Genomic DNA, 24,021 nt, shown 5'->3' on the forward strand with positions numbered 1-24,021 from the left:
AGCGCATCCCCGACAGTGCGAGAAGTTTCCCGCCGCTAGGAAGGTCGAGATCGTTGCAGCGCCTGACGCCGCTGCCAGAGCCGTCACATCCTTCGTTTGCGGGACGCACCAGACCGGTGTGGGAAAGTCGAACATCGCTGCGAGTGTCGTCGCAGAGCCTGTCGTCGCACGGTGAGATCGCCGCACCTCTTGCTTGCGGACCGCATCACGTCGCTGAGAGCATCATTGCAGAATCATCGCATCGAGGAGCTGCGAGAGAGAGGATCACCGCTGGACCGCACATCGTCGCCACGGAGATCGTCGCAGCCCCTACAAGATCGTTGCATCGTGCCTTTGCGAGAACAAACTTCCTACGGAACCGACGCACCGGAATCCCTACAATTGGCCTTCCTCCCCATACAGACCGGATTCGCCGCAACACGCCCGCTGCTGCAGCGGGGCTGTCACATCGCCTCCCCAGGGTCTCAGGAGCAACGCATCGCTTGTTTTCCACCGCACCAGCTTCTGCTTTTGGAACTTTGTTGCAACTAAAAGGTACTGTGAGTAAACGTGCCGCAACTGTGAACTTTTCACGTATCTGTAAAGAATTCTATCGCAACCTAGAGAATTCTATGGCAAACCTTAAGAACTCTTTTGAAACCATATTCTTGAACTGTGTATGTTGAATTTTTGTCATTTTGGTCTTGTATAGTTTAGATTAAATACCTTTATTTTTCTAAACTGTTGTGGAGTCAATTTGTGGTGTTTTCACTGTGTTACTGTGAGTGTTGGTACAAATACTTTACGCATTGCCTCTGGTTAGCCTAGACTGCTCGTGCCAAGCTACCTTGAGGGTGAGCAGGGGTTATCTCAGAGGGTTATCTCCTTGCCCTGACTAGAAGCAAGGGTCCCTATTTGGACAGTGGTACCTACCTCTGCCAACTAGAGACCCCCAGTTCTAACATTGGTGGTCAGGTTGTGGGATTTGAACTTGTATGTGTACTTGACCCACAGTAATTGGTGTACATCACTAGTGAGTGCAGACCACTACGCCACCACATACTACTGGTTTTTGATTTTTGATTCTATATTTGAGTAACTCTTCAAAGCATCATGGCTGCAAAAGGAAAGGCACTCAGTGAAGGGGCAGAAGGAGAATGGGAGTTTGTCATTGAGGATTTGTACTCCTACCAAGCAAGACAGCTTAAGCACTTCTGCCAGAAGTTTGGGTGCCCCGCTAAAGGCGCCAGGAAAGAGGAGCTGCAGAAAATCTTGAAGGCCCATTGGGAGGCACAAGAGGGAAATGATGCTGTGGATGTAGAAAATAGTTTTCAAGGCACAGATCTGCCAGTGGGCAGAGTAGGCTCAGGAGCTGGCAGCAACCATTCCAGCAGGGGCCTCAGCCCAGAAGAGTTTCAAGAAAATCAGAGAGTAAGAGAATATGACTTGGAAGCCATGAAAATGAAAATGAAGCAATTGAAAGCAGAAAAGGCAGCGGAGGAGAGCAAAAATGACCGTGCCTTAGAGGAAAATAAATTGCTTTTGGCTCATGAGTTGAGCATGAGAGAACTGGATCTTAAAGCCAAGGAGGTGGATGCCAGTTCAAATGGTGGCAGCGCGCAGCCAGTGCAGGGGGGTAAAGTATACATTCCCAAGGACCTGGTGCAGAATTAGCATAGGAGTGAGGATATTTATGCCTGGTTCACTTCGTATGAGATTGCATTACAAGAATCCCACATTGAGAATGAATGGTGTGCCTGAACAGCATTGGGGGGCGGGCATGTGGAAACATTTTGAGGCTTCTGGGAGGAGTGCTCTAGAGCCATTAGAACTAGCAGGTGCCATGACCTACCCCAATATGAAGGAGGCCTTATGTCTCAGGTATGGCCTTACTCCAGAGCAGTATAGACTGCAGTTTAGAAACTCCAAGAAGAGAGAGTCTGAGACTTGAATGGAGTGTGTGAATTTGTACTCGCTTGCACTGGAAGGTTGGATGAAGGGCAGTAAAGTAACTGATTTTAAGGGGTTGTTGCATTTAATCAGTTGGGAGCACTTGAGTAGTCTTTGTGTTCCAGAGCTGCGCCAGCATCTTTTAGACAGCAAGCTGACAGGCCCCATTGAGCTTGCTAAGGAGGGGGACCGCTGGACCAGTACCAGGGTCCACAGAGGAATTGTGGGTACCACAGCTAAAGGTGGGCAGGGTCCCCAGCAAGAGAGTGGGGGGGACAGGGGTAACCAAAAGGAGTTCTCACAAGGGCCCCAAAATAGTTCCCAGGGAAAGGAATCCCAACCCCCAGACCTAGACAGCCATGGCCCCCTAAGGGCAGGCGGGACCATAGAGATAACAGAGACAACAGGGCTCCACCTACCTGCTATCACTGCAACGAGGTGGGCCACATGGCTCCTAAGTGTCCCAAAAAGAATCCAGCACCCACTGGTGCTCCCCCCCAGCGTTAGCTAGTGTAGCTTTGGGAGGGGATTTGGTTTCTAGTGATTGGGGGGGGCTAGCAGTTATGACCCTTGTCTCTCTAGGAGACCAAGAGATGGTCCAGGAAACCTTACTGCCCTCTAACACTAAGAAATATGGGTAGAAGGTGACCATCAATGGGAGGGAGATTGAGGCTCTGAGAGACACAGGAGCCAGCGTGACATCCGTGAGGTGTCAGTGGGTGTCTGAAGAGCAAATCATCCCTGATGTACTCCGCCCTGTGGTGGCAGCTGACAGCTCAGTGCGCCTCTGCCAGTTGGCCCGTGTTCCCTTTGCATGGGGGGGGGAAGTCTCTGGTCTTTTGGAAGTAGTTGTCAGTGATGCCTTGCCTGTAGACTGTCTGTTAGGTAACGACCTGGAGAGTTCTCCATGGAAGGATGTAGAACACAGAACTCACTTGGAGATGTTGGGCCTGCCTGCGTGGATCTGCGTGACCACGCGTGCTATGGCAGCCAGTAAGGGTGATTCTGCAGAACTGGAGCCTGAAACAGTGGCCCATAGACCTGCCAGGAGAGGAAGAGGCAGAGGGCGCGGTAAACCAGCCCCAGCCGTTCCCACGGTCCAGGAGGAAGCAGAACCTGAGGGGGATGCCCTGGAACCTACAGGGGAACAGGTGGCCGAACTGGGAGACCTACCTGAGCTGACCCATTGGCAGCAGGAAGGTGGTCCTTCCAGGGAGGAATTCTGCCAGGCACAGAAAGAATGCCCTTCCCTCATTGGTCTGCGGCAACAGGCTGTAGATCAGGCAGCAGGTGGAGCAGCCAGAGATCACTTTGTCTACTGGGAAGATGACTTATTATATAGCGAGCCTAAGTTTGCTGAGCCCGGTGCAGCCCGTGTGCTGGTGGTACCCGAGCGCTTCAGAAACTTCCTAATGGGTCTGGCTCATGACGTGCCTCTTGCAGGATATCTGGGGCAAGAAAAGACCCTGAACCAGCTTGTCACCTACTTCCACTGGCCCCAGATGAGAAAGCACGTTGGTTCCTTCTGCAGATCTTGCCAAAACTGTCAAGCCAGTGGCAAGACTGGAATGAAGTTGAAGGCAACCCTTCAGCCCTTCCCAGTGGTGAGCACCCCTTTCGAGCGGGTGGGCATAGACATTGTAGGGCCCCTGGAACCCAAGACAGCCTTAGGCAACAGGTTCATCCTGGTCTTGGTGGACCATGCCACCCGGTACCCGGAAGCAGTCCCTCTCGGGACAATTACAGCACCCGTGGTGGGCCGTGCATTGATGGGGATCTTTTCCCGTGTGGGGTTCCCCAGAGAGGTGGTCTCCGGACGGGGTACCAACTTCATCTCTAAGTACATGAAGTCTCTGTGGGAGGAGTGTGGGGTAACTTATAAGTTCACCACTCCTTACCACCCTCAAGGAAATGGGTTGGTAGAAAGGTTCAACCGGACCCTGAAAGGTATGATTATGGGCCTAGCGGAGCTCATGAGACGGAAGTGGGACGTCTTGTTACCATGCCTGTTGTTTGCCTACAGGGAGGTGCCTCAGAAGTCCTTAGGGTTCAGTCCCTTTGAACTCCTGAATTGCCACCCTGTTAGAGGACCTCTCTCACTGGTGAAGGAGGGTTGGGAAAGATCCCGTGGGAAAACCCCCCAGGTTATGTTCAGCTATGTGCTGGCCATCCGCAACCAGACACAACGCTTCAGGAAGCTCGCTCAGGCGAACCTAGAAGCAAGCCAGGAAGAAATGAAAAGATGGTACGACCAGAATACCACTCTGGTCGAATTTCAACCTGGGCAGAAAGTGTGGGTGATGGCGCCAGTGGAGCCTTGCGCGCTCCAAGACAAGTGGACTGGGCCATATGAGGTGGTGGAAAGGAAAAGTGAGGCAACCTACCTGGTTAACCTGAGGACTCCCAGGTAGCCCCTGAGAGTCTTACATGTGAACCGCCTCAAACCACACTTTGAGAGGTCTGAAGTGACTATGCTCATGGCTACAGATGCAGGAATGGAATAGGATAGTGATCCTCTCCCTGACCTCCTGGCAGTTAAGGAGCAAGATGGGTCAGTGGATGGTGTGGTCCTCTCGCCCACACTGACCCCAGAGCAGCAGAGGGACTGTCGCCAAGTGTTGGGTCAGTTCTCCTCCCTGTTCTTCCTGACCCCAGGTGTCACCAACTGGTGCGTCCATGATGTGGACACTGGAGACAGCCTGCCTGTGAAACACAAATTTTACAGGGTAGCTGACAAGGTCAGGGCCAGCATCAAGGAAGAGGTTTCCAAGATGTTGACGCTAGGGGTGATTGAGCCCTCCAGCAGCCCCATGGCTAGTCCAGTGGTCTTGGTGCCCAAGAAAGCTGCTAAGCCCGGTGGCCCTCCAGAACTCCGGTTTTGCGTGGACTACCGTGGGCTCAATGCGGTCACGAAGACTGACGCACACCCCATCCCCAGAGCTGAGGATCTCGTGGATCAGTTGGGAGCTGCCCAGTGCCTCAGTACATTCGATTTGACTTCTGGGTACTGGCAGATTGCCTTAACTGATGGGGCCAAAGAGAGGTCAGCATTTTCAACGCCAGAGGGGCACTTCCAGTTCCGAGTCATGCCCTTTGGATTGAAGAATGCCCCTGCCACGTTCCAGAGACTGGTTAACCAGGTACTGTCCGGGCTGGAGGAATTCAGCGCCGCATACCTGGATGAAATTGCTGTGTTCAGCTCCACGTGGGAGGAACACTTGCAACACCTCTGTGAAGTGTTGAAGGCTCTGCAAAGGGCAGGCCTCACTATCAAGGCCAGCAAGTGCCAGATAGGGTAGGGATCTGTGGTGTATTTGGGACACCAGGTGGGGAGCGGCCAGGTGGCGCCCCTACAGGCAAAGATTGATACCATTCTGGCTTGGGAGCCCCCCAAGACCCAGACAGAGATGAGAGCCTTCTTTGGACTCACCGCGTATTACAGACGGTTTGTCAAGGGATATGGCACCATTGTCGCCCCCTTGACAGAACTCACTTCCAAGAAATTGCCCAAGAGAGTGGACTGGACTGAAGCCTGCCAGACTGCTTTTGAAACCCTGAAAACTGCTATGTGCACAGCACCGGTGCTCAAGGCACCTGACTTTTCCAGTGAGTTCATAGTACAGACAGACGCTTCAGAGCATGGTTGTGGGAGCAGTGCTCTCACAAATCACTGAGGAGGGAGGAGACCAGCCGGTCGCTTTCATTAGCAGGAGACTACTCCCCAGGGAACAGAGGTGGAGTGCGATTGAGAGAGAGGCATTTGCTGTGGTCTGGGCTCTGAAGAAGCTGAGGCCCTACCTGTTTGGGACTCACTTCCGTGTTCAGACCGACCACAGGCCCCTCAGATGGTTAATGCAAATGAGGGGTGAGAACCCAAAACTGTTGAGGTGGTCCATCTCCCTACAGGGAATGGACTTTACGGTGGAACACCGCCCTGGTACAGAACACGCCAACGCTGATGGTCTGTCCAGATTTTTCCGCCTTAGTGAAGAGAACTCCCAAGAGGGTGGGTAGATCTCCCCACTTTCAGCTGGAGGGGACACGTGTTAGACCTGGCATCTTTGGCGTGGTTTCCCCTATCTTTTTGCCTCTACCTCCTGTATTTTTGATGCTGTGCTGGATTTCGTTTTTGCTGGTTTAGATGCTTTGGACACTCTGCCACTGCTGATCAGTGCCAGAGTGTAAGTGCTCCCTATGTAAATTGTTATTCTGATTGGATATACATGTTTGGCATATTTGTATCACCATGAAGTCCCTAGTAAGGTGCACTGGGTGTGCCAGGGCTTGTGATGACAAATGCTACTAGTGGGCCTGCAGCACTGCCACCCACAGGAGTAGCCCTAAAATGATGTCTCAGGCCTGACACTGCAGTGCCTGTGTGCAGTTTAGAACTGCCATGTCCTCCTGGTCAGTGTCCCCACTGACCAGGCCTAACCCTTCCCTTTTTGTGCGCATCAGTCACCCCTATGGAAGGCCCAAGGTACCCCCCTGGGCAGGGTGCAGTGTATGTAAAAGGTAGAGCATGTACTAGTGCAGGTGACATGCTCTGGTAGTGAATGGCAGCCCTTTTCGTTTTTCACTTTTGTAAGGCTATCTTGCTCCATAGATTAACATGGGGGATGCTGGCTACAGTGGTTAACAGCATTTCTTCCCAGAGGAACAAGATAGGACATAAGTATCTAGTATCCCTGAACTCAGAATTTAATAACACATCTTTTAGGAAAGGTTGTTTTTAAATACTGTGTTTGAGAACAGCACTTTTAGAAAGTTGCTGTTCTCTTGTCTGACCCTTCTGCGTGCCTGGGCCTGTTTGTGTATTGACTGTCTGGTTTGAGAGTGACAGGGGCTGGGGATGCCCCAGGAGGCTGGCTGAGTCAGCCCCAGGCTGAATGACTGCATTTGCAACTGGAGTGGTGGGAGGAATTAGCTCCTGGGCCTGAATAGGGCTGTGCCTGCCTTCCACAATGCTGGCTCCACCTCCTGCTGGGCGGCTGACGACCCTGCCCCTCACTCTGAAAGGAAGGAAGAAGCCAGCAAAACAAAGTACTCAGGAAACACCCAGAACTGGTTCAGACCGGGCTCAGGGCCCACATGCACAGAGAGAACAAAGACTTTAGGGGCATAAGTACAGGACCCCTGACAACAGAAAATTAGATCATCCTGGAATCAAGAAGGAACCTCCGCCAAGGAGAAAGCTGAAACTGAAGAAGGAAGACTGTCCTGCTGTTGCTCTGCTGGACTGACCTGTTGCTTTGCTGCCAAGGAGAGGGGAACGACTTTGCTGCTGAGCTGTGTCCCCTGTCTTGAAGGAATCTCCAAGGGCCTGAGTAGAGCTGGCTCCCTGTTCTGAAGTCCCAGGAACAAAAGGACTTCACCCCCAGCTTCCCTGAACTCTGCTGAGAGAGTTCTGTCCTTCCTAGAGTGCTTGATCCAGTTGTGGGGCTCTGGAAGTTGTACCTGTGCTGGGAAGCTTGAAACTAAGCTTGAGAGACTTTTGCCATTGAAAAGTGTTGCATCGCTCGCTTGCGGAGCGCATCCCCGACAGTGCGAAAAGTTTCCCGCTGCTACGAAGGTCGAGATCGTCGCAGAGCCGTCGCATCCTTCGTTTGCGGGACGCACCAGACCGGTGCGGGAAAGTCGAACATCGCTGCGAGTGTCGTCGCAGAGCCTGTCGTCGCTGGGTGAGATCGCCGCACCGCTTGCTTGCGGACCGCATCACGTCGCTGCGAGCATCATCGCAGAATCATCGCATCGAGGAGCTGCGAGAGAGAGGATCACCGCTGGACCGCGCATCGTCGCAGCCCCTACAAGATCGTTGCATCGTGCCTTTGCGAGAACAAACTTCCTACAGAACCTACGCACCGGAATCCATACAATTGGCCTTCCTCCCCATACAGACCGGATTCGTCTCAACACGCCCGCTGCTGCAGCGGGGCGGTCGCATCGCCTCCCCAGGGTCTCAGGAGCAACGCATCGCTTGTTTTCCACCGCACCAGCTTCTGCTTTTGGAACTTTGTTGCAACTAAAAGGTACTGTGAGTAAACGTGATGCAACTGTGAACTTTTCACGCATCTGTAGAGAATTCTATCGCAACCTAGAGAATTCTATCGCAAACCTTAAAAACTCTTTTGAAACCATATTCTTGAACTGTGTATGTTGGATTTTTGTTGTTTTCATCTTGTGTAGTTTAGATTAAATACCTTTATTTTTCTAAACTGCTGTGGAATCAATTTGTGGTGTTTTCACTGTGTTACTGTGAGTGTTGGTACAAATACTTTATGCATTGCCTCTGGTTAGCCTAGACTGCTCGTGCCAAGCTACCTAGAGGGTGAGCAGGGGTTATCTCAGAGGGTTATCTCCTTGCCCTGACTAGCTAGAAGCAAGGGTCCCTATTTGGACAGTGGTACCTACCTCTGCCAACTAGAGACCCCTAGTTCAGTTTTATCCCAACAATATCAGGGTTGTGCACAATCACCTCAGTGGGCCTATAATTAACTGTCTGCCTTACCCAAATGGTGAGGCCTCCTGATGCCCTTCCTTTTTTCATCCTAATAGCAGGTTTATAAAAATTCAAATAACCTAGGCGATATAGAGGTTTTATTGCCCAAGTTTCCAGAAATAAGACAATATCATGTAAATCCACGAAATTGGCCCACTCACCAATATCTAACCTACTATTCAACCCTGCGATGTTCCATGAAACTATTTTAAGAGAAGCGACTCGACTAACCGACTGGGATGGAACTACGATGCAATCTAGGGTACTATCTACCTCCATCGGGGATTCTCTACCTAACAGCACTATATTACTGCCACCTGGTATAACTAACTCTCCCTGTGTACCAATCTCTGGTAGTAAACTACCCAGTTGTCTAGACAGATTGTTATCATCTTTATCGCCAGCTTTATTGGGAAGTCAATCCACACCCTCCAGGTCTGTGAGGGGATCAAACCTGTTGAACACAGCGATAGGGTGCACCACCCTATGAAGCGGATTTGCACCCATAGATCCTCTCTGGTAAAAAATAGGGTGCGAAATGTAGCGCCCGTTTTTAGTACCTGGATAAAAATAATCAAGGCCCAGGGATTGGATGTCGCCTTCTCGACCAAACCTAGGTTCTCTCCGAATATGGTCTACTACCCAGTGATCCCTAAAATTTACTTCAATACAATCCCCCTCTAAGTCTTTGGGGTTGTTACCCACTCAGTGCACCCTTCTAACTCTCAAAATCTCAGTGTTCAAGGAGGGGGGAAGAGTCCTGTTCCTATTTAACCAAAAGATCACCTTATTTTTTAGCTCCCTATATGATTTCGATTTACCTACTCCTAAGGCTCGAACACCCACCAGTACTATCGAGTAGGGTGCTGACTCTGGGGGGAGATTTAAACTAGGAAGGTGATCTTTACGGACTTCATTGTCCTGCTGTGGTTGCCTAATAGGCCTTCTACCAGCTGATAATCCACTAGGTGCAGGCTGCGGGTTGGGCCCCGACTCCATCACCCTCCCACCAGACCTGGAAGAACTCACCGGTTGTTTCTTCAGGCAAGGTTGTATTGGAATACTATTCAACTTCTTGCCCGAAGCCTCAACGGGCGCCCTAGCGATATTACCAGGACCCGGACCCCTTAATGTAGTGTCCCGGGTTTTAGAACTGGCCATACTTTTTGTCAGGTCAGCCAACAAGAGAGAGTTACCTGTGACCTGTTTCTCGATCTGGTCTAATTTAGAGTTGATCATCCTAGTTCTCTCTAGGAGTGGCAACATCAGAGATTTCACAGGATTTCAATTTTGCCCAGGAATCCACCCTCATCAATAAGGCAATTAGGGGATTGAATAGCTACAGTTGGAGCCCTAGGTGGGTTTGGGGGCTGGACAACAACTGGTAGGGCCTGGGTAGTAATCTTCTTTTGTACTTTAGCTTGACGGCCCTTCAGAGGGCCACCCCCTCTTTTCTTGCTATTAGGTTTGTTCTTAGCTGGTGACCCCTGGTTCAGAATTGGGGGGATAAAATAGATAGCTCTGGAGAATTGTATAAACCAGTGTTACCACTACTAGAGATCAGACTCGAAGGAGACAAATCTACACTAGAAGAGTCTAGGTCTTAACCAATGTCCACCAACCTAGTTTCTTCACCTATAGGATTTGTGGGTACCGGGGAGACCGCCAGCCCTATACGGCCTATAGACGACCGTTTCCCCGTTATTAAATCCAGAGACAAGCACTTCTCTGCAAAAGCAATTTCCTTTTCAAGTATAGTGGAGGCTCTCTTAAAAAATTGATCCAGAGTGCCTGTAGCCACCCCACCTGAGGAAGAGAGTGTAACATGTCTATTCTTTCCAGACCGTAAAGACATAATAACTTCAACAAAAATGCTTTACAACAAATATCATCACAATTGTACGTGATCGAAACGAACTTAGCTGGTTACGAATGTGACAACAGTCCATAGACGAGGAGCCATTGAAAAAGGGGGGGCCCAGCCCGGCCTTGGTCGACCTTGGACGGCCTTAGACGGCCCGCCCTTTGCCCAGGCTTTGCCCCAGCGCGTCCCACGCGTGTCCCGCGGGCCGAAAAAGGAGGCGTAGCTAAGTAGATGAGGTAATGGGCGGGAAGAGGGCGTGCAGAGGGCCAGATGCGACTGATGACTCGCGCACTGGCCTGTGGTCCTCGCAGTCCCGTCGTCGACTGTTGAGCTCCACTGCTCAGTCCGGTGTTGAATTCAGCGTGCCCAGCAGGTTAGCAGCAAAACTATCCCCGTAGTTTGCACAGAAAAGTCTTTGCACCCTTTAAACCACGGCTGTGAGCGGCTCCCGCGGAGCGGGGGCCGCGAGCCGTATATGTGCTCAAAGGATGTGATGGGCGGGAAGAGGGCGTGCAGAGGGCCAGGTGCGACTGATGACTCGCGCACTGGCCTGTGGTCCTCGCAGTCCCGTCGTCATCTGTTGAGCTCCACTGCTCAGTCCGGTGTTGAATTCAGAGTGCCCAGCAGGTTAGCAGCAAAACTATCCCCGTAGATTGCACAGAAAAGTCTTTGCACCCTTTAAACCACGGCTGCGACCGACCCCCGCGGAGCGGGGCCCGCAAGCCGTATATGTGCTCACAAGAATGTGATGGGTGGGAAGAGGGCGTGCAGAGGGCCAGGTGCGACTGATGACTCGCGCACTGGCCTGTGGTCCTCGCAGTCCCGTTGTCGACTGTTGAGCTCCACTGCTCAGTCCGGTGTTGAATTCAGCGTGCCCAGCAGGTTAGCAGCAAAACTATCCCCGTAGTTTGCACAGAAAAGTCTTTGCACCCTTTAAACCACGGCTGCGACACTACAACATGCTGCTTCTGTGGCTTGTTCTAGGAATCCTAATCACACTTTATTTGCATCTGCCCTGCTCTCCTTGAGGAACTTAGAAGATTCCTCTGGCACCTGCTGATTAAATGTAGATGTATGTAGATATACTAGAGACACAGATTCATTCAATTGTATTACTTAGATGTGTCCAACATGACATGGATATTAATTGCTTAAACTGGGCCTATAATCCACCTTAATGCACCCTTCACCTGGGAACTACAAAGCAGAGGCAATGTCAGGAAGATGAAATCTGTTGCCATCTGTCTGGGCCTCTCTTGGTACATTTCTTCCTGTTGAACAATCAATCCACCAGCCTCTCCAGTGTTCCACTTTTAATACCAGTCTCTTTGCATATCTCTACTTCCTTGGTGTGTTAGGATTCATACTTGGAATATCTTCTTCATCTCTACAAGCTCTCCGATTTGTGAGAAACAGTTATCTATTTTCAATATCAGTGATGGTAGGCAGATTATGAAAGGCTTTATAACCTATTGCATATGTGCATTGTAATTACAAGCACACAAGTTCAATATCAGGTTAATGTCTGCATAATTGTCCATTTTCTAGATTTCATAGTTTCTTTTATAAAGAAAAAGGGTGGACTGGACGGACACTTATTGCAGTGGATAAACATTGCTGTCAAGTGCATTGGGTTCACTTGTACAACTTATTAGCCATCCCCTCTCAATGCATCAGTCCACTGACCCTTCTCCAGCTTCATTACCTGACACACTACTTCTACTCCCTGCCAGGGTCCCAGCAGGAGAGTCTCCCTTCCTGAGGACTGTCCTGTCTACCCATCCTCTACCCTGACCTTTCCCCTTATCTATTGCCCATCCCTTCCCCTACCATACCTTTCTGTGTGTAGATGTTAACCAGTCACATGATGTCACACCCTTGAAGGGCAGAACACCTGGCAGCTGAAACACAGCCCACTTGTAGATAGGATAACTTCTCATTGACAATCCTGGGAAAGACATATAGTTATGCAGTTGTTCAAGTTTGTGGAACAAGGTGTTGCTTCACTAGCCTCCTAGTTTGTTCTGGTGAGACTTAGCAAAATAGACAAACATTCCACTTATGAATGTGACTCTGTGTTGGAACAGAAAATGGTGAATTGAAAAAGCACACCAAGGGTAATGACGACTGAGCATCAAGGCAACCAGGTCAAGCCGCAGTGGACAAGAGGCTATTTTAAGTCATGTACAGCCCCGTGTCAGCGTACAACTCCTGGTACACAAATATTAAAGGGACAGCAGATGTTTTGAGATGCATTGTGACATAATGCTCTATATTCCCTTTTTAAAATAGTACTATGCGGCCTAAAGCAAGTTAACTACAACATCATGTCCAACTCTGCAGTGTTGTGCACAAACAACAACTCTATCACAGCACTGTAAATAAACAGATCATTATGTTCAAGTTCCAGCACCTCATATGTTTCTCAGATGTTCCTGGAAGAGTTTTGGGTCTTCCCGCTCCTAAACACCTTTAGCAGCTCCATTTATCATATAAACTGGTCTGGTTTGCCCTACACATCCATCATTCTGGAAAGGTTTGACAATGAGAGTTCAGAAAAAGACTTCTTTGAACCAGAAAATAGACACATCCTCAGCACAAAGGGCCAGATATATATACATATAATACCGGTCGGTAACAGCCGAAATCACCGAATTTCGGCCGATACCGACCGGTATTAGGCATTTGGGATGTAGGTGGCTACTTTTCAGATTCGGTAATTTACCGAATCGGTATTTAAGAATTCGGTTAACTTACCGAATCTGAAATGTATGAAGCACTCAAGTGAGTGCTTTTCACCTGTAAGGATTAGTTATTTACCACCAACTACAAGTTGGTGGTAAATAACGAAAACTGTTAAAAAAGCAATTTTGTTCTTTTTTAACAGTGCCATGTGGCAGACATACATTAGGGCATGTATGTGTGTCACATGTGCACCCATGCACTTTTCAGGGGTGCAACAGGGTGTCAATGTGACACCCTGCCACCCTTGTAGGTCTTCCCCCCTTACCGATTCGGTATTTACCGAATCGGTATTCCACATTCATTCCTATGGGCCTGGAGGCCCATAGGAATGAATGGGGAATTCCGATTCGGTATTTACCAAATGTTACAGATTCTGTAAAAATTACCGAATGAATACCTACATACCATTTACCCATTCTAAAATTCCGAATCAGTAAAATTTGGTATTTTAGAATCGGTAAATAGTATTTACCTACATCTGGCCCAAAATCTTTCTTTCCACTTGGGAAGTGTCTTTGAAGAACTATCAGTATGAACCCATTGCTAGCGGTCACCGGATCTGCACCTCAAACCATGAATATTCTGCCCATAACCGTGGAATCACTTTTGGTTTCATTTTCCATTCACTGCACAAATAGACAAGATATTCACAACCTGCTTCTTCATGCTTCTTGTCATAAGGAACATTATTGTTTGTTATTCCAGCCAGACCTCGAAATATGGCTGTTCAATCGCTTGTTCTTTGGCGCATACACTGGTGTACCTCCTTATATGTTTATCTGCTTGGTTATGCCACAGAGATACCTCAGCACATTCAGAGCTCCTCAGCCAGCTTGATCTTGGGTTTGAACAGAAGAGCTGACATCTCAGCTCACCTGGTCTCTTTACACAGGCTACCCATTCACAAGAGAGGTCTCTTTAACCCCTCCCCTGCTGATGACGGAACCGCTCCGTCATCAGCCGCGGTGGCGCTGTGCTGATGACGGAGCGGTTCCGTCATGGCCCGCCCGACGCTCATGCGCGGCGTGAATTTCGCGCCTGCGCTGAGCGTTCTATTGAGCGGGCGGGGCCATGACGGAGCAGCTCCGTCATAATCACAGCGCAACCGACGCTGGTGACGGAGCGGTTCCATCACCAGCATGCGCCCGCCGCATTTCTGCCCCGCCCCCTTAGCACTGCGGCGTAATAGCCGCCGCAGTGAAGGGGTTAACCACATCGCTGCGGCAGCTATTCCGCTGCAGCGCTAAAGGGCCGGGGCGGCCACGTGGCAGCCGCATGCTGGTGACGGAACCGCTCCGTCATCAGCCGCGGTTGGGCTGTGCTCATGACGGAGCAGTTCCGTCATGGCCCCGCCCGCTCAATACAACGCCCAGCGCAGGCGCAGAATCCGCGCAGGCGCGTCGGCCGTGCCATGACGGAACCGCTCCGTCATCAGCACAGCGCCACCGCAGCTGATGACGGAGCGGTTCCGTCATCAGCATAGAAAGGGTTAAAGATGAGGCTCTGAAACAAACGTCTTCCTGGAACATCAATTAACGTTTTCTATGCACAACTTCTGCTAGGTTTCTGAATTTTCAAAGCCTTCACCTAGCTCAGCTGGTTTGTAAATCTTTTTCGGTAATCACTACCAATGCTTGAAATTCCTCGTCACTGCTCCTGCGCCCCACACTGTTCTTCACAGTTCTGGCAAACTTTTTAAAATGTGCGCCCAACTCGTTTGGATAAGGCGATAAAACTAACGTAAGACATTTAGAGTAACTCAGTTGTGCTTTTTCACTCAGAACCCCTTTTTTCCCATAATACTACAAAGACGTCTGGAGTGGGTGAAAGGTAATATCCGCCAGACCTCGCAGGAGGAAACTCCTATGTATGGTTCTTGGTTTAGTCAACGTTGAAGGATACACTGTTCCATAATATTGTGCATCTAATCTTTGTTTCCATAAGAACCTGATCTGCAAACAAACAAAATAACCTTCCTGTCGGTAAAATGGTAGACAGTGAAGGAGAAAGAGAGACAGCTAGAATAACAGCTGAACTAGCAGCAGCTGATACTGCTATGCAAGACGCAGACCCGGATATAATACTCATCCCGGTCAACATAAGAAAATCTATAACTTTAAAACTTATAGAAAATGGACTGACACCTAGAGGTGGCACAGTCATATTCGTAATAGAGGCACACGAATATCGGCAGACAGAGGTGTTCTATTCATGGATACACTTTCCAGCAGCAAATGCTGTAACAAAGGTCTTCCACTATTACAAAACAGAGGAACCTCCTGGGGAGTACACTCCTTTCGAGGAGGTGGAAGTACCACTTAAATTTCAAGAGCACCTCCTCTTGTTTAATGGCGCCCTAAAACACAATAATCACATCACCAGGCTCGGTCCCTTAGGTAAACCAGGAGCAACGTGGCCGGTCCTAGCATGGTGCGCAATTCTCCAAATTATGCACTTGTTTGATTTACCTATGCATTTAGACCTTCATGTCGCTCCCTCTAGAGTGATGTCATCTAGGTGACCACCAGGGCACCTTTTTGGAGATTTGCATGCTTCACAAACACAGAATATTATGAATACACCTTAAATTAGCTTTACTGTAAGTCAGTTTCATGCAATTGCCATGTTAAGCTTGTCTGATGCTTTTAATGCATTTGACTTTGACTTGCCCTCTCCCTGAAAACTTTCATTTAGACTCGGGAAACTAATGCCAGTTGATGACTGACATGCTTTTATAATAAGTTACTCCTCATTTAAAGTTCACCTGCACAGCTTTAGCGTGTAGCTTGGCAAGTGTCCTTCCTGCCATTTCGCTGTCCCACAATACCCCACATCTGTTAGCCTCCCCTATTTACCCCTCAACCTTACCATAGAATCATAGTTCTGAAAATATCACACCAAAATGTGTTAATGAATGTAAAAAGAACACAATAGTTTGTACTTACCAGATGTTGCACTATTGGCGGAAGTATATATTAATGTAGTTGTGTCTGTTGTGATAGATGCAATGCTTGTTGCAGTTGACCCTGTAGGTGACATTGGACCAATTGTTGTCTTCGTGGATGTGTCATTGGTTACATGAGTTGAGATGAAGCTGCTTGCTGGTGGCATGGTTGTTGAGCTCTCAGTGCTGTGAAGTGATTCCAAGCCTGTACTTATTGATGTTGTTGAGCCTCCAGTAGCACTAGTGTTGTCAGTTGTTGTGTCTGTACTCAGGGTTACTGACTGTGATGTGTCGTTTGTTATCACTGGTGTAGTTGTTGGCATCACTGTTGGATAAAGAATGTAGTATTAGAGGACACATTGCTAACATGGCAATAAAAAATACCATTAGATCCATATCACATTGAGTAAACTATGAAGTGGACTTAGAAGGGAATCCATGTTGTGATGAAGGAACACACACTGTATACTCTTCTAGGGTCCTTTGGACCACCAGCAATTTTAGGTGGATATTCCCTACAACCCAGCCCTAAATCTCCAAAGATTTAAAATAACTATTTGATTTTCAAGCCCTAGCCATTTATTAATTCCTTAAACTTGTATTTGATTTTCATTGAAAATCATTCAAGTGTACAGTGCATCGCTTCCTGACAGCTATTGACACATCTCACTGTTGGATGTTGAGGCAAAATTCTTTGCGTCGCTCTTGTTGGAGGATCTAGAAGAATGGGCAGCCACAAACAACATGATGCCTTTCAACCAAACTGGCTTCAGAACAATGTCTGGCACTATTGACAATCTATGGCTCAAAGGATGCTCGCTTCAAAACAAATAAAGAAGGAGGAGCAGCTTTACTGTTGTTTTGTAGATTACAGCAAGGCCTTCGACAATGTCAATCGCCAATTACTGTGGTTCAAACTTACTGTCTGGCAAATCCCAGAACATCTACTATGAGGCATTGAGCTGCTTTATTCTAATTCATAGGCCAGAGTAAAACTGGGATGACAAGCGGCCATCTCTGACAACAAAAGCATCAAACAAGGCGTCAAGCTGCAGGTCTCTGCCTCGCCATACCAGCGAGATTTGGATGTCAATTATCGCCGAAGCTTGGGATATCTTATTCCTCACCGAAACGTGGCTTACAGATTCCTCCACCCCCGACATCCACCTTGCCATTCCGCCCGGCTACACCTTAAAGGGCATCAATCGTGCAGGGGGCAAAACTGGAGGCGGTTTAGCCATCATCCTCAAGTCACATCTCAATTTGTCCACGACCAAATTGACTAACATAGGAATGATTGAAGCTATGTACTTCACTGTTTCAGATTCCGCGGCAGTTAAACTGGCTGGTACATTAGTATACAATCCCCCTACCTCCTCCACTCCCTCACTAACTGCGCTCACCCACCAGCTGGCTGATCTCTCCCTCAAACACCAATTCTTTCTGGCGTTAGGAGACTTCAACCTTCTTGTGGACAACCATTTATGCCCTAAAGCGAACAATCTAATAGAAACCATGCAGAGCTTAAACCTACTTCAATTAGTCAATGGCCCCACTCATATAGCTGGGCACACCCTTGACCTAATTTTCGCTAACTGCTCTAACATCACAGTCTTCCCTTCCCTCCCTCTCACCTGGTCTGACCACTTTCTTATCCCCTTCAATCTTGTGCTAAACCTAAAACCTTCCCTTGCGGCCCCCATCAAAGAGCTGAGAAGAAAATGGCATAATGTTACCTCGGTCACCTTTGACTCAGCATTCCACTTTCAGCCGGAACCCCACTCCAGCGACATCGATGGAAATGTCACCAGACTCAACTCTGCTTTGTTCCAGGCCATCGATTCCATCGCCCCCCTCAAATCCATCTCCTCCACCAGATCCCGCCCTTCTGCCCCTTGGTTCTCTACCATCCTCCGAGAGGAAAAAAGCAGATGCAAAACACTCGAACGCAAGTGGCGACAAAATTACGACCCTGAAGCCAAAGCCATTTACAAATCCGCGTTAAAAAATGTTCTTAAACAAAAAAAATAACCATGAGAGACTACTTCTCACTACAAATTGCTAATGCCAAAAACTCCTCAAAAACCCTTTTCAATATTGTCAGAGACTTCATCAACCACCCCGCTACGGCCACGCAGAACTCTCCTAGCCAGGCACTTTGCGATGGACTCTCAGACTTTTTCTTTGATAAAATAAATAAACTACGTGCCGCATTCCCCTCTGGGGTAGCCCCTTCGCTTCCACATATAAGGGCCCCAGAAGCCGTCTCCCTGCAGTCATATAATGAACTGACTCTTGAGACCGCACTCAGGCTACTCACCCAATGTAGATCTGGCGCTCCCTCTGATCCTATCCCTCCCAAAATCATGGGTGATCTGGCCCCCTCACTGGCAAGCTCCTTTCTCTCAGTCTGGAATGCCTCCCTCCATCATGGCATCTTCCCAACCATGTGGAAGGAAGCACTGGTTGTCCCCATCTTGAAAAAGCCTGATGCCGACCCTACCCAATTCTCTAACTATCGCCCCATTTCCCTCCTCCCCAAACCCGCTAAAATCTTGGAAAGGGCAGTACAACTGCAACTTATAGAGTTTCTGGAGGTCAACTCTCTTTTGCACGATTCTCAGTCCGGATTCAGAGCGGGTTTCAGCACTGAGACGGCCCTATTGGAAGTAGCAGAAACTATTCGCGGGTGTGCAGATAGGGGCGAGGAGGCCATGTTGGTCCTCCTCGACCTATCTGCCGCTTTTGATACGGTCTCCCACAAAATACTCCTGGATCGTCTCAAGCAGGTCGGAATCAGCGGCATCGCTCTTACCTGGATTAAATCCTTCCTCACTGACAGAAGTCAGAGGGTGATACTGAGACCATTTAAATCAGAAGGTAAACCCCTGCTGTGCGGTGTTCCGCAGGGCTCTGCCCTCAGCCCTCTGTTTTTTAACGTCTATCTCGCTCCCTTGGCCGCCGTGGTGGAATCCTGTGGAGTCAGAGTGGTCTCATACGCTGATGATACTCAGCTAATATTCTCCTTCACTGACCACTCTGACTCCACGTTTGCCGACTTCCGCCAATGTCTAGACAACATCAATGTTTGGATGACTAATAATCACTTAAGACTTAACTCTGATAAAACAGAGGTTCTGTTTTTTAACCAGAAAAACCCTATTTCCCCTTCCCTATGGTGGCCTACAGCACTTGACCCCGCACCTATCCCAGTTCATTCTGTACGTAACCTGGGTTACCAGTTCGACGATTCACTTTCATGCAAAGCCCAAGTCAATAAGGTCACCTCTGCCTGCTTCATGAAGCTGCGCATGATTAAAAAGATACTTCCCTACCTCCCCTTGGCCGCCCGCCGTACGGTCACTCAGGCCCTCATCACCTCGCATATGGACTACGCTAACAGCCTGTACGCCGGCGCCCCTCAATATCTGATAGACCGGCTCCAGATCATTCAGAATGCGGCGGCTAGACTGATTGGAAACATCCCCTACCGCCTGTCAGTCGCCGCCTATCGCAAGGAGCTACACTGGCTCCCTATTGCAAGCCGTGTCCAGTTCAAGATCCTCACCCTCGCCTTTCGAGCAATCAACGGCCTGGGTCCTATTTATCTTCAAAAGCGAGTATCAATATCCCACTCTGTTAGATCACTGCGATTTAACCACTTACGCCTCTTGACCGCTCCTCGCTTTCGACGTGCCAGAATGGGCGGCAGAGGGTTCAGCGTAATCTCAGCTAAACTGTGGAACTCCCTCCCAATCGACCTTAGATTCTGTTCGACCGAATCCATCTTCCGTGCCAGATTAAAAACATGGCTGTTCTCCGGACTCTGATCCCCTCTTCTGTCGTCCTTTTCCCCCTTTTTTCCCCTCGCGGATCTGGTTCTAGCGCCGGGACACCCCCTCGGGGGTAGCTGTGCGCTTTATAAACTACATAAATAAATAAATTAATAAATAAAGCAGAGGTGCGTATTAGCACCAACGCCTTTTAATTTGTTCATGAGCAGCCTAGTACCTGCATTAAATCTAGCAATCAGTCATGCACCAAAATTAGCGACTCATTGCATCATCTCAATCCTTTATGCCGACGATGTTGTTCTTTTAAGCCAAACTCCAATTGGGCTTCAAAGACTGCTGGAGGTCCTATATATTCACTGCTGCTCAAACAGCATGACAATTAACCATGAAAAAACTAACATTGTGATTTTTGGCTGAAAAAATACAAAACTAGGCCATTGGCACCTTAAGATCCATCGTTTGACTATTTCAAATAAATATAAATATCCGGGGTGCTGGCTGGATGAAAAGGGATGTCACTCATTACACTTAAACTCACTAAAACCGAAACTGGCGTCATTACAATTTGCTTTTCGAGCGATCTTCAGAAGTCAAAACGGAGCTCCTTTGAGACATTGCTGCAAATAGTCACTGCCAAACTCATTTCAACGCTTGCATATGGGGCAGTGGCTTTCCCAGGGAAATTAGACATCTTTGTGAACCGATCACAGAGTGCAGTATTTAGATCACTGTTTAAACTGCCATATTATATGTCTAATCCCAGATCGGGATGGAATTCGCATTGAGTGACCAGGTACTTATCCAGAAGGCTTGCAACTTAAAGTTCATGCACTCAGGTCGTGAAGCAGAATTGGGATCACTGAAAGATCTCATTTGTCTGGAAGTCTCACTCGCCAGTTGTTCACGTCAATCACACGCTTGGGCTAAAGCCCTCTCTGATGCCTTCGAGCTAATAGACACTGCAGATTTATAGAACTTAAAACGACTTCATCCACAGTTCAAAGCGGCCTTGAATAGAAAGGTTAAAATGTAATCTTTTGCCTCAGACTATCAGTCTTTAAACAGAAGAGAACATGCTGCCTGAGTTCTCTCCAATTATACCAAAAGAGGGCTTAAAAAATATGTCATGGAACCTTTTTCATTGTATCATAAAGTGATACTTCGTCAACTTTGGACGTCAACTTTGGATGGGCTGCTTTTCATCATTACATTTTCTACCTCCAGGAGCGTGTCTAACTGACACTACAACATGCTGCTTCTGTGGCTTGTTCCAGGGATCCTTATCACACTTTCTTTGCATCTGCCCTGCTCCCCTTGAAGAACGTAGAAGATTCCCCCGGCACCTCCTTATTAAAGAAGGATCATGGACAATCCCAGTCAAATATTTTCTGAACAATCCTCTGCCACAGGTGGTTTCCAAACTTATAAAATGTCTCCATGCAGCAGACAAATTACTGTATTAACCCCTTGGCCGCAGGTCTAATTCCCCCGCGGCGCTGGGGGGAGCGGGAGGCGCACTCGGTGCTTGTGACGAGCTCGGCTCGTCATGCTGCACGGTGGCACTGTGCTGATGACGAGCTGAGCTCGTCATGACCACGCCGGTTTATCAGAACGCTCAGCACATCGGGGTAATTAGCCCAGCGTGTGAGCACCGCGCGTGTCATGACGAGCTGACATGATCACCGTGCCTCATGCCTAACTGAGCTCGTCATGAGCATCCGAGGGGTTAAATGCTTCAGTGCTCAGGGCGTGCGCCCTGAGCAATAGTTATACAGTCATGAAGCCTGTTGTAAATAGTTTGCTTCACTCATAGCTCAGGCTCTTATCTACTGCACAGCTGCCATTACAACACACAGAGACAGTAGACACATTGTCATAGGAGTCATATGTTTTTATTGTTGTAGATTTAGAATATAAGCACAGCATTATAAATGAAGTGCCTAAATTATATGGCTGCATCATGGAAAGTGTATTGACTGTCATGTTATGCTCACCTTGAGAGGCGCTGTAATCTACCGTAGAGAGTCAAAACTTCCTATTTAATATCTAACTGAAGAGGTCTGTTTTTTATCAAAACATGTGTCTTAAACCATCTCCTTCCCATGAATCTCGATGAAAGAGAAGCTACCACATGCCAATTTCTTTATTTTAAACATAATATTGATACATTTATGTAATGATTCTTCCTTTTAATCAATTGGCACCTTAATGGACTTGATTGTCTAAATAAAGTATTTGAAACTTTAAACTTAAAACATACAAGTGTTCAGTGAAATATGTATCCATGCTAAAACAGACTTAAAATTCCAAACTTTCAAATCGTTAAAATATATACAAACAACACACGTTAAAAGTAAACTCTGTGCATAAAATGCTAGAAGAAAGTGCCAAACTAGTGGGATGCATGTAAAATCCCAGAGAGAAAATGGGAAACAAAACAGTACAGTTTGGGAGTGGCCAGCTCTGACATCACTCCCCGTGAATGGAGTGGTTTACATCATCTCGCCGCTCCCATCCGGCAAGTTCTCGTGAGATCAGCAGAAGCCTCGCACGTGCCGGAACTCAGCCCCCCGGGGCGCTGTTCATCCTTCTTTGGACTCAGCTTTCTATGAAAGAAGCGGGTCCAGTGTCGGCCTCCGCGCGGCTTCACTCACCCACCCAGACCCGGAGCCGCAGACATTTGGGAACCTTACCTGTAGTGGTTCTGTTCAGGATCACCACAATGCACCACTGTCCCTGTGGCGGTTTCCAACTTGGATTGTCGATAGTCAAGTTCAACTCACATAGTACTAAAAATAAAAGGAAGACACAAGATTAGGTGCGTGCGCACAAGGCCTACTGGATTTAGGCCCAGATCTCTGTTCTGCATTCTGCCCATCAAGTGTTCTTTTTGCTATGGGAAGCAGTTTAAAGCAATACAAATAAGCCCAGACTTGCTTTCCGATCCCTGCTGCTGGTTGACTCACCTGGCCGGGATCCCATTGTATTCCCTGGTGTCAGCAGAAGTCGGCACCAACAGGCCACATAAAAAAGGAACGCCCCAGAAGTATGGAACTGGACTTGGACGCAGCGCCCACAAAGGTATCTGAAATCAAGTGGTTCAACTGCGAAACTTATACTTGTGAAAAAAGTAAAAAACACGACCCCTCGGAGTCTCTACACTGACCTAGGTAGTAGGGGGCAGATTTACAATAAGTGGCGCATCCATGCATATCAGCAGGGATGCGCCACTTATTGTGCGCCGCGGCTCCGCCACCGTTTATGCCCCAAGGTGCACCTCATCTACATGCACCATGGGGCAAAAAACGACACAGATGCGTAACGCATCTGTGCCGTAAAAGCGGCGCATTGCCCGAGTTGCGTCGCAAGTGCGACGCAGCTCCAACAATGCTCTGGGGGGCCCTCTCTGTCCAATGCTGCCTCAATCCTTATGCCTGTTTCAAACAGGCGCAGGGTTTTGATGCAGCACGGGCTTAAAAGTGGCTGAGTGAAATCCTGTAGATTTCACTCAGCCACTTTTAGGAGGCATTTCTGTGCCGGAACGCCCCCCATGCGCCGGAACGCCTCTTTCTGACGCAGGGCTTTACAACGTGACGCATCTCCCAGATGCGTCACATTGTAAACACCCCGCACCATGGTGCATCTTTTGCACCGCCGCTGTGTCACAAAAGTGGTGCAACTGCAGCATAAAAGAGGCGCAAGGGGCTTGTAAATCTGCCCCTCAGTGCTTTGCCTCGAGCAAAGCTATGCTGAGCTCCTCTCTCTACCCTCAATGGAAGTGTTCCAATTTTGTCCCGGGCCTTTGGATAGACCATCCCATAGGAATACCTATACCAAGAAAGCACAACCCACCAAGCACACAACTTGTCGTCACTGGCCAGGCTTATGCTTCTAGGGGAATGTATGACGTTACCACGCATACATTTAAAACGCAGTATTTTACATCGCCTTTGTTACAATGCAAGTCGTTACAAGGACTTGCGCTGAAGGGCGCTAGACTTAGGAATAGTATGATTTACTATTCCAACTCAAGTCTAGGTACAGTAGGGAAGGTGTTGGAATAGCAAGTCATACTATTCATTAGGTTAGAGCGGCATCCAGTGAAAGTCGTGGTGACGACTTTCGTTGTAATGCCCGCGATGTAAAGGCATTGTGATGCAATGCCTGCGTTGTAAAGGATGTTTCCCACCGGCAACCCTCTCCCCCCGGAGTATAGTAGGTACCTAGTACACAATGTAATAAATAT

The 24,021-nt window shown here is 48.5% G+C and overlaps 1 protein-coding gene across 1 annotated transcript in view; it reads right to left on the reverse strand.

Moving 5' to 3' along the window:
- The window catches only part of LOC144792151 (uncharacterized), a 426,357-nt gene that overhangs the window by 252,576 nt on the left and 149,760 nt on the right, over positions 1–24,021 (reverse strand). The window contains exons 4-5 of the mRNA XM_078667032.1: positions 22,469–22,564; positions 15,983–16,306 (exon numbers count right to left, since the gene is read on the reverse strand). Of these exons, the coding sequence (XP_078523158.1) occupies positions 15,983–16,306; positions 22,469–22,564 (420 nt within the window). The remainder of the gene's footprint in view (positions 1–15,982; positions 16,307–22,468; positions 22,565–24,021) is intronic.

Source organism: Lissotriton helveticus, chromosome 11, assembly GCF_964261635.1.
Source record: "Lissotriton helveticus chromosome 11, aLisHel1.1, whole genome shotgun sequence".
NCBI classification, from domain to species: Eukaryota; Metazoa; Chordata; class Amphibia; order Caudata; family Salamandridae; genus Lissotriton; species Lissotriton helveticus.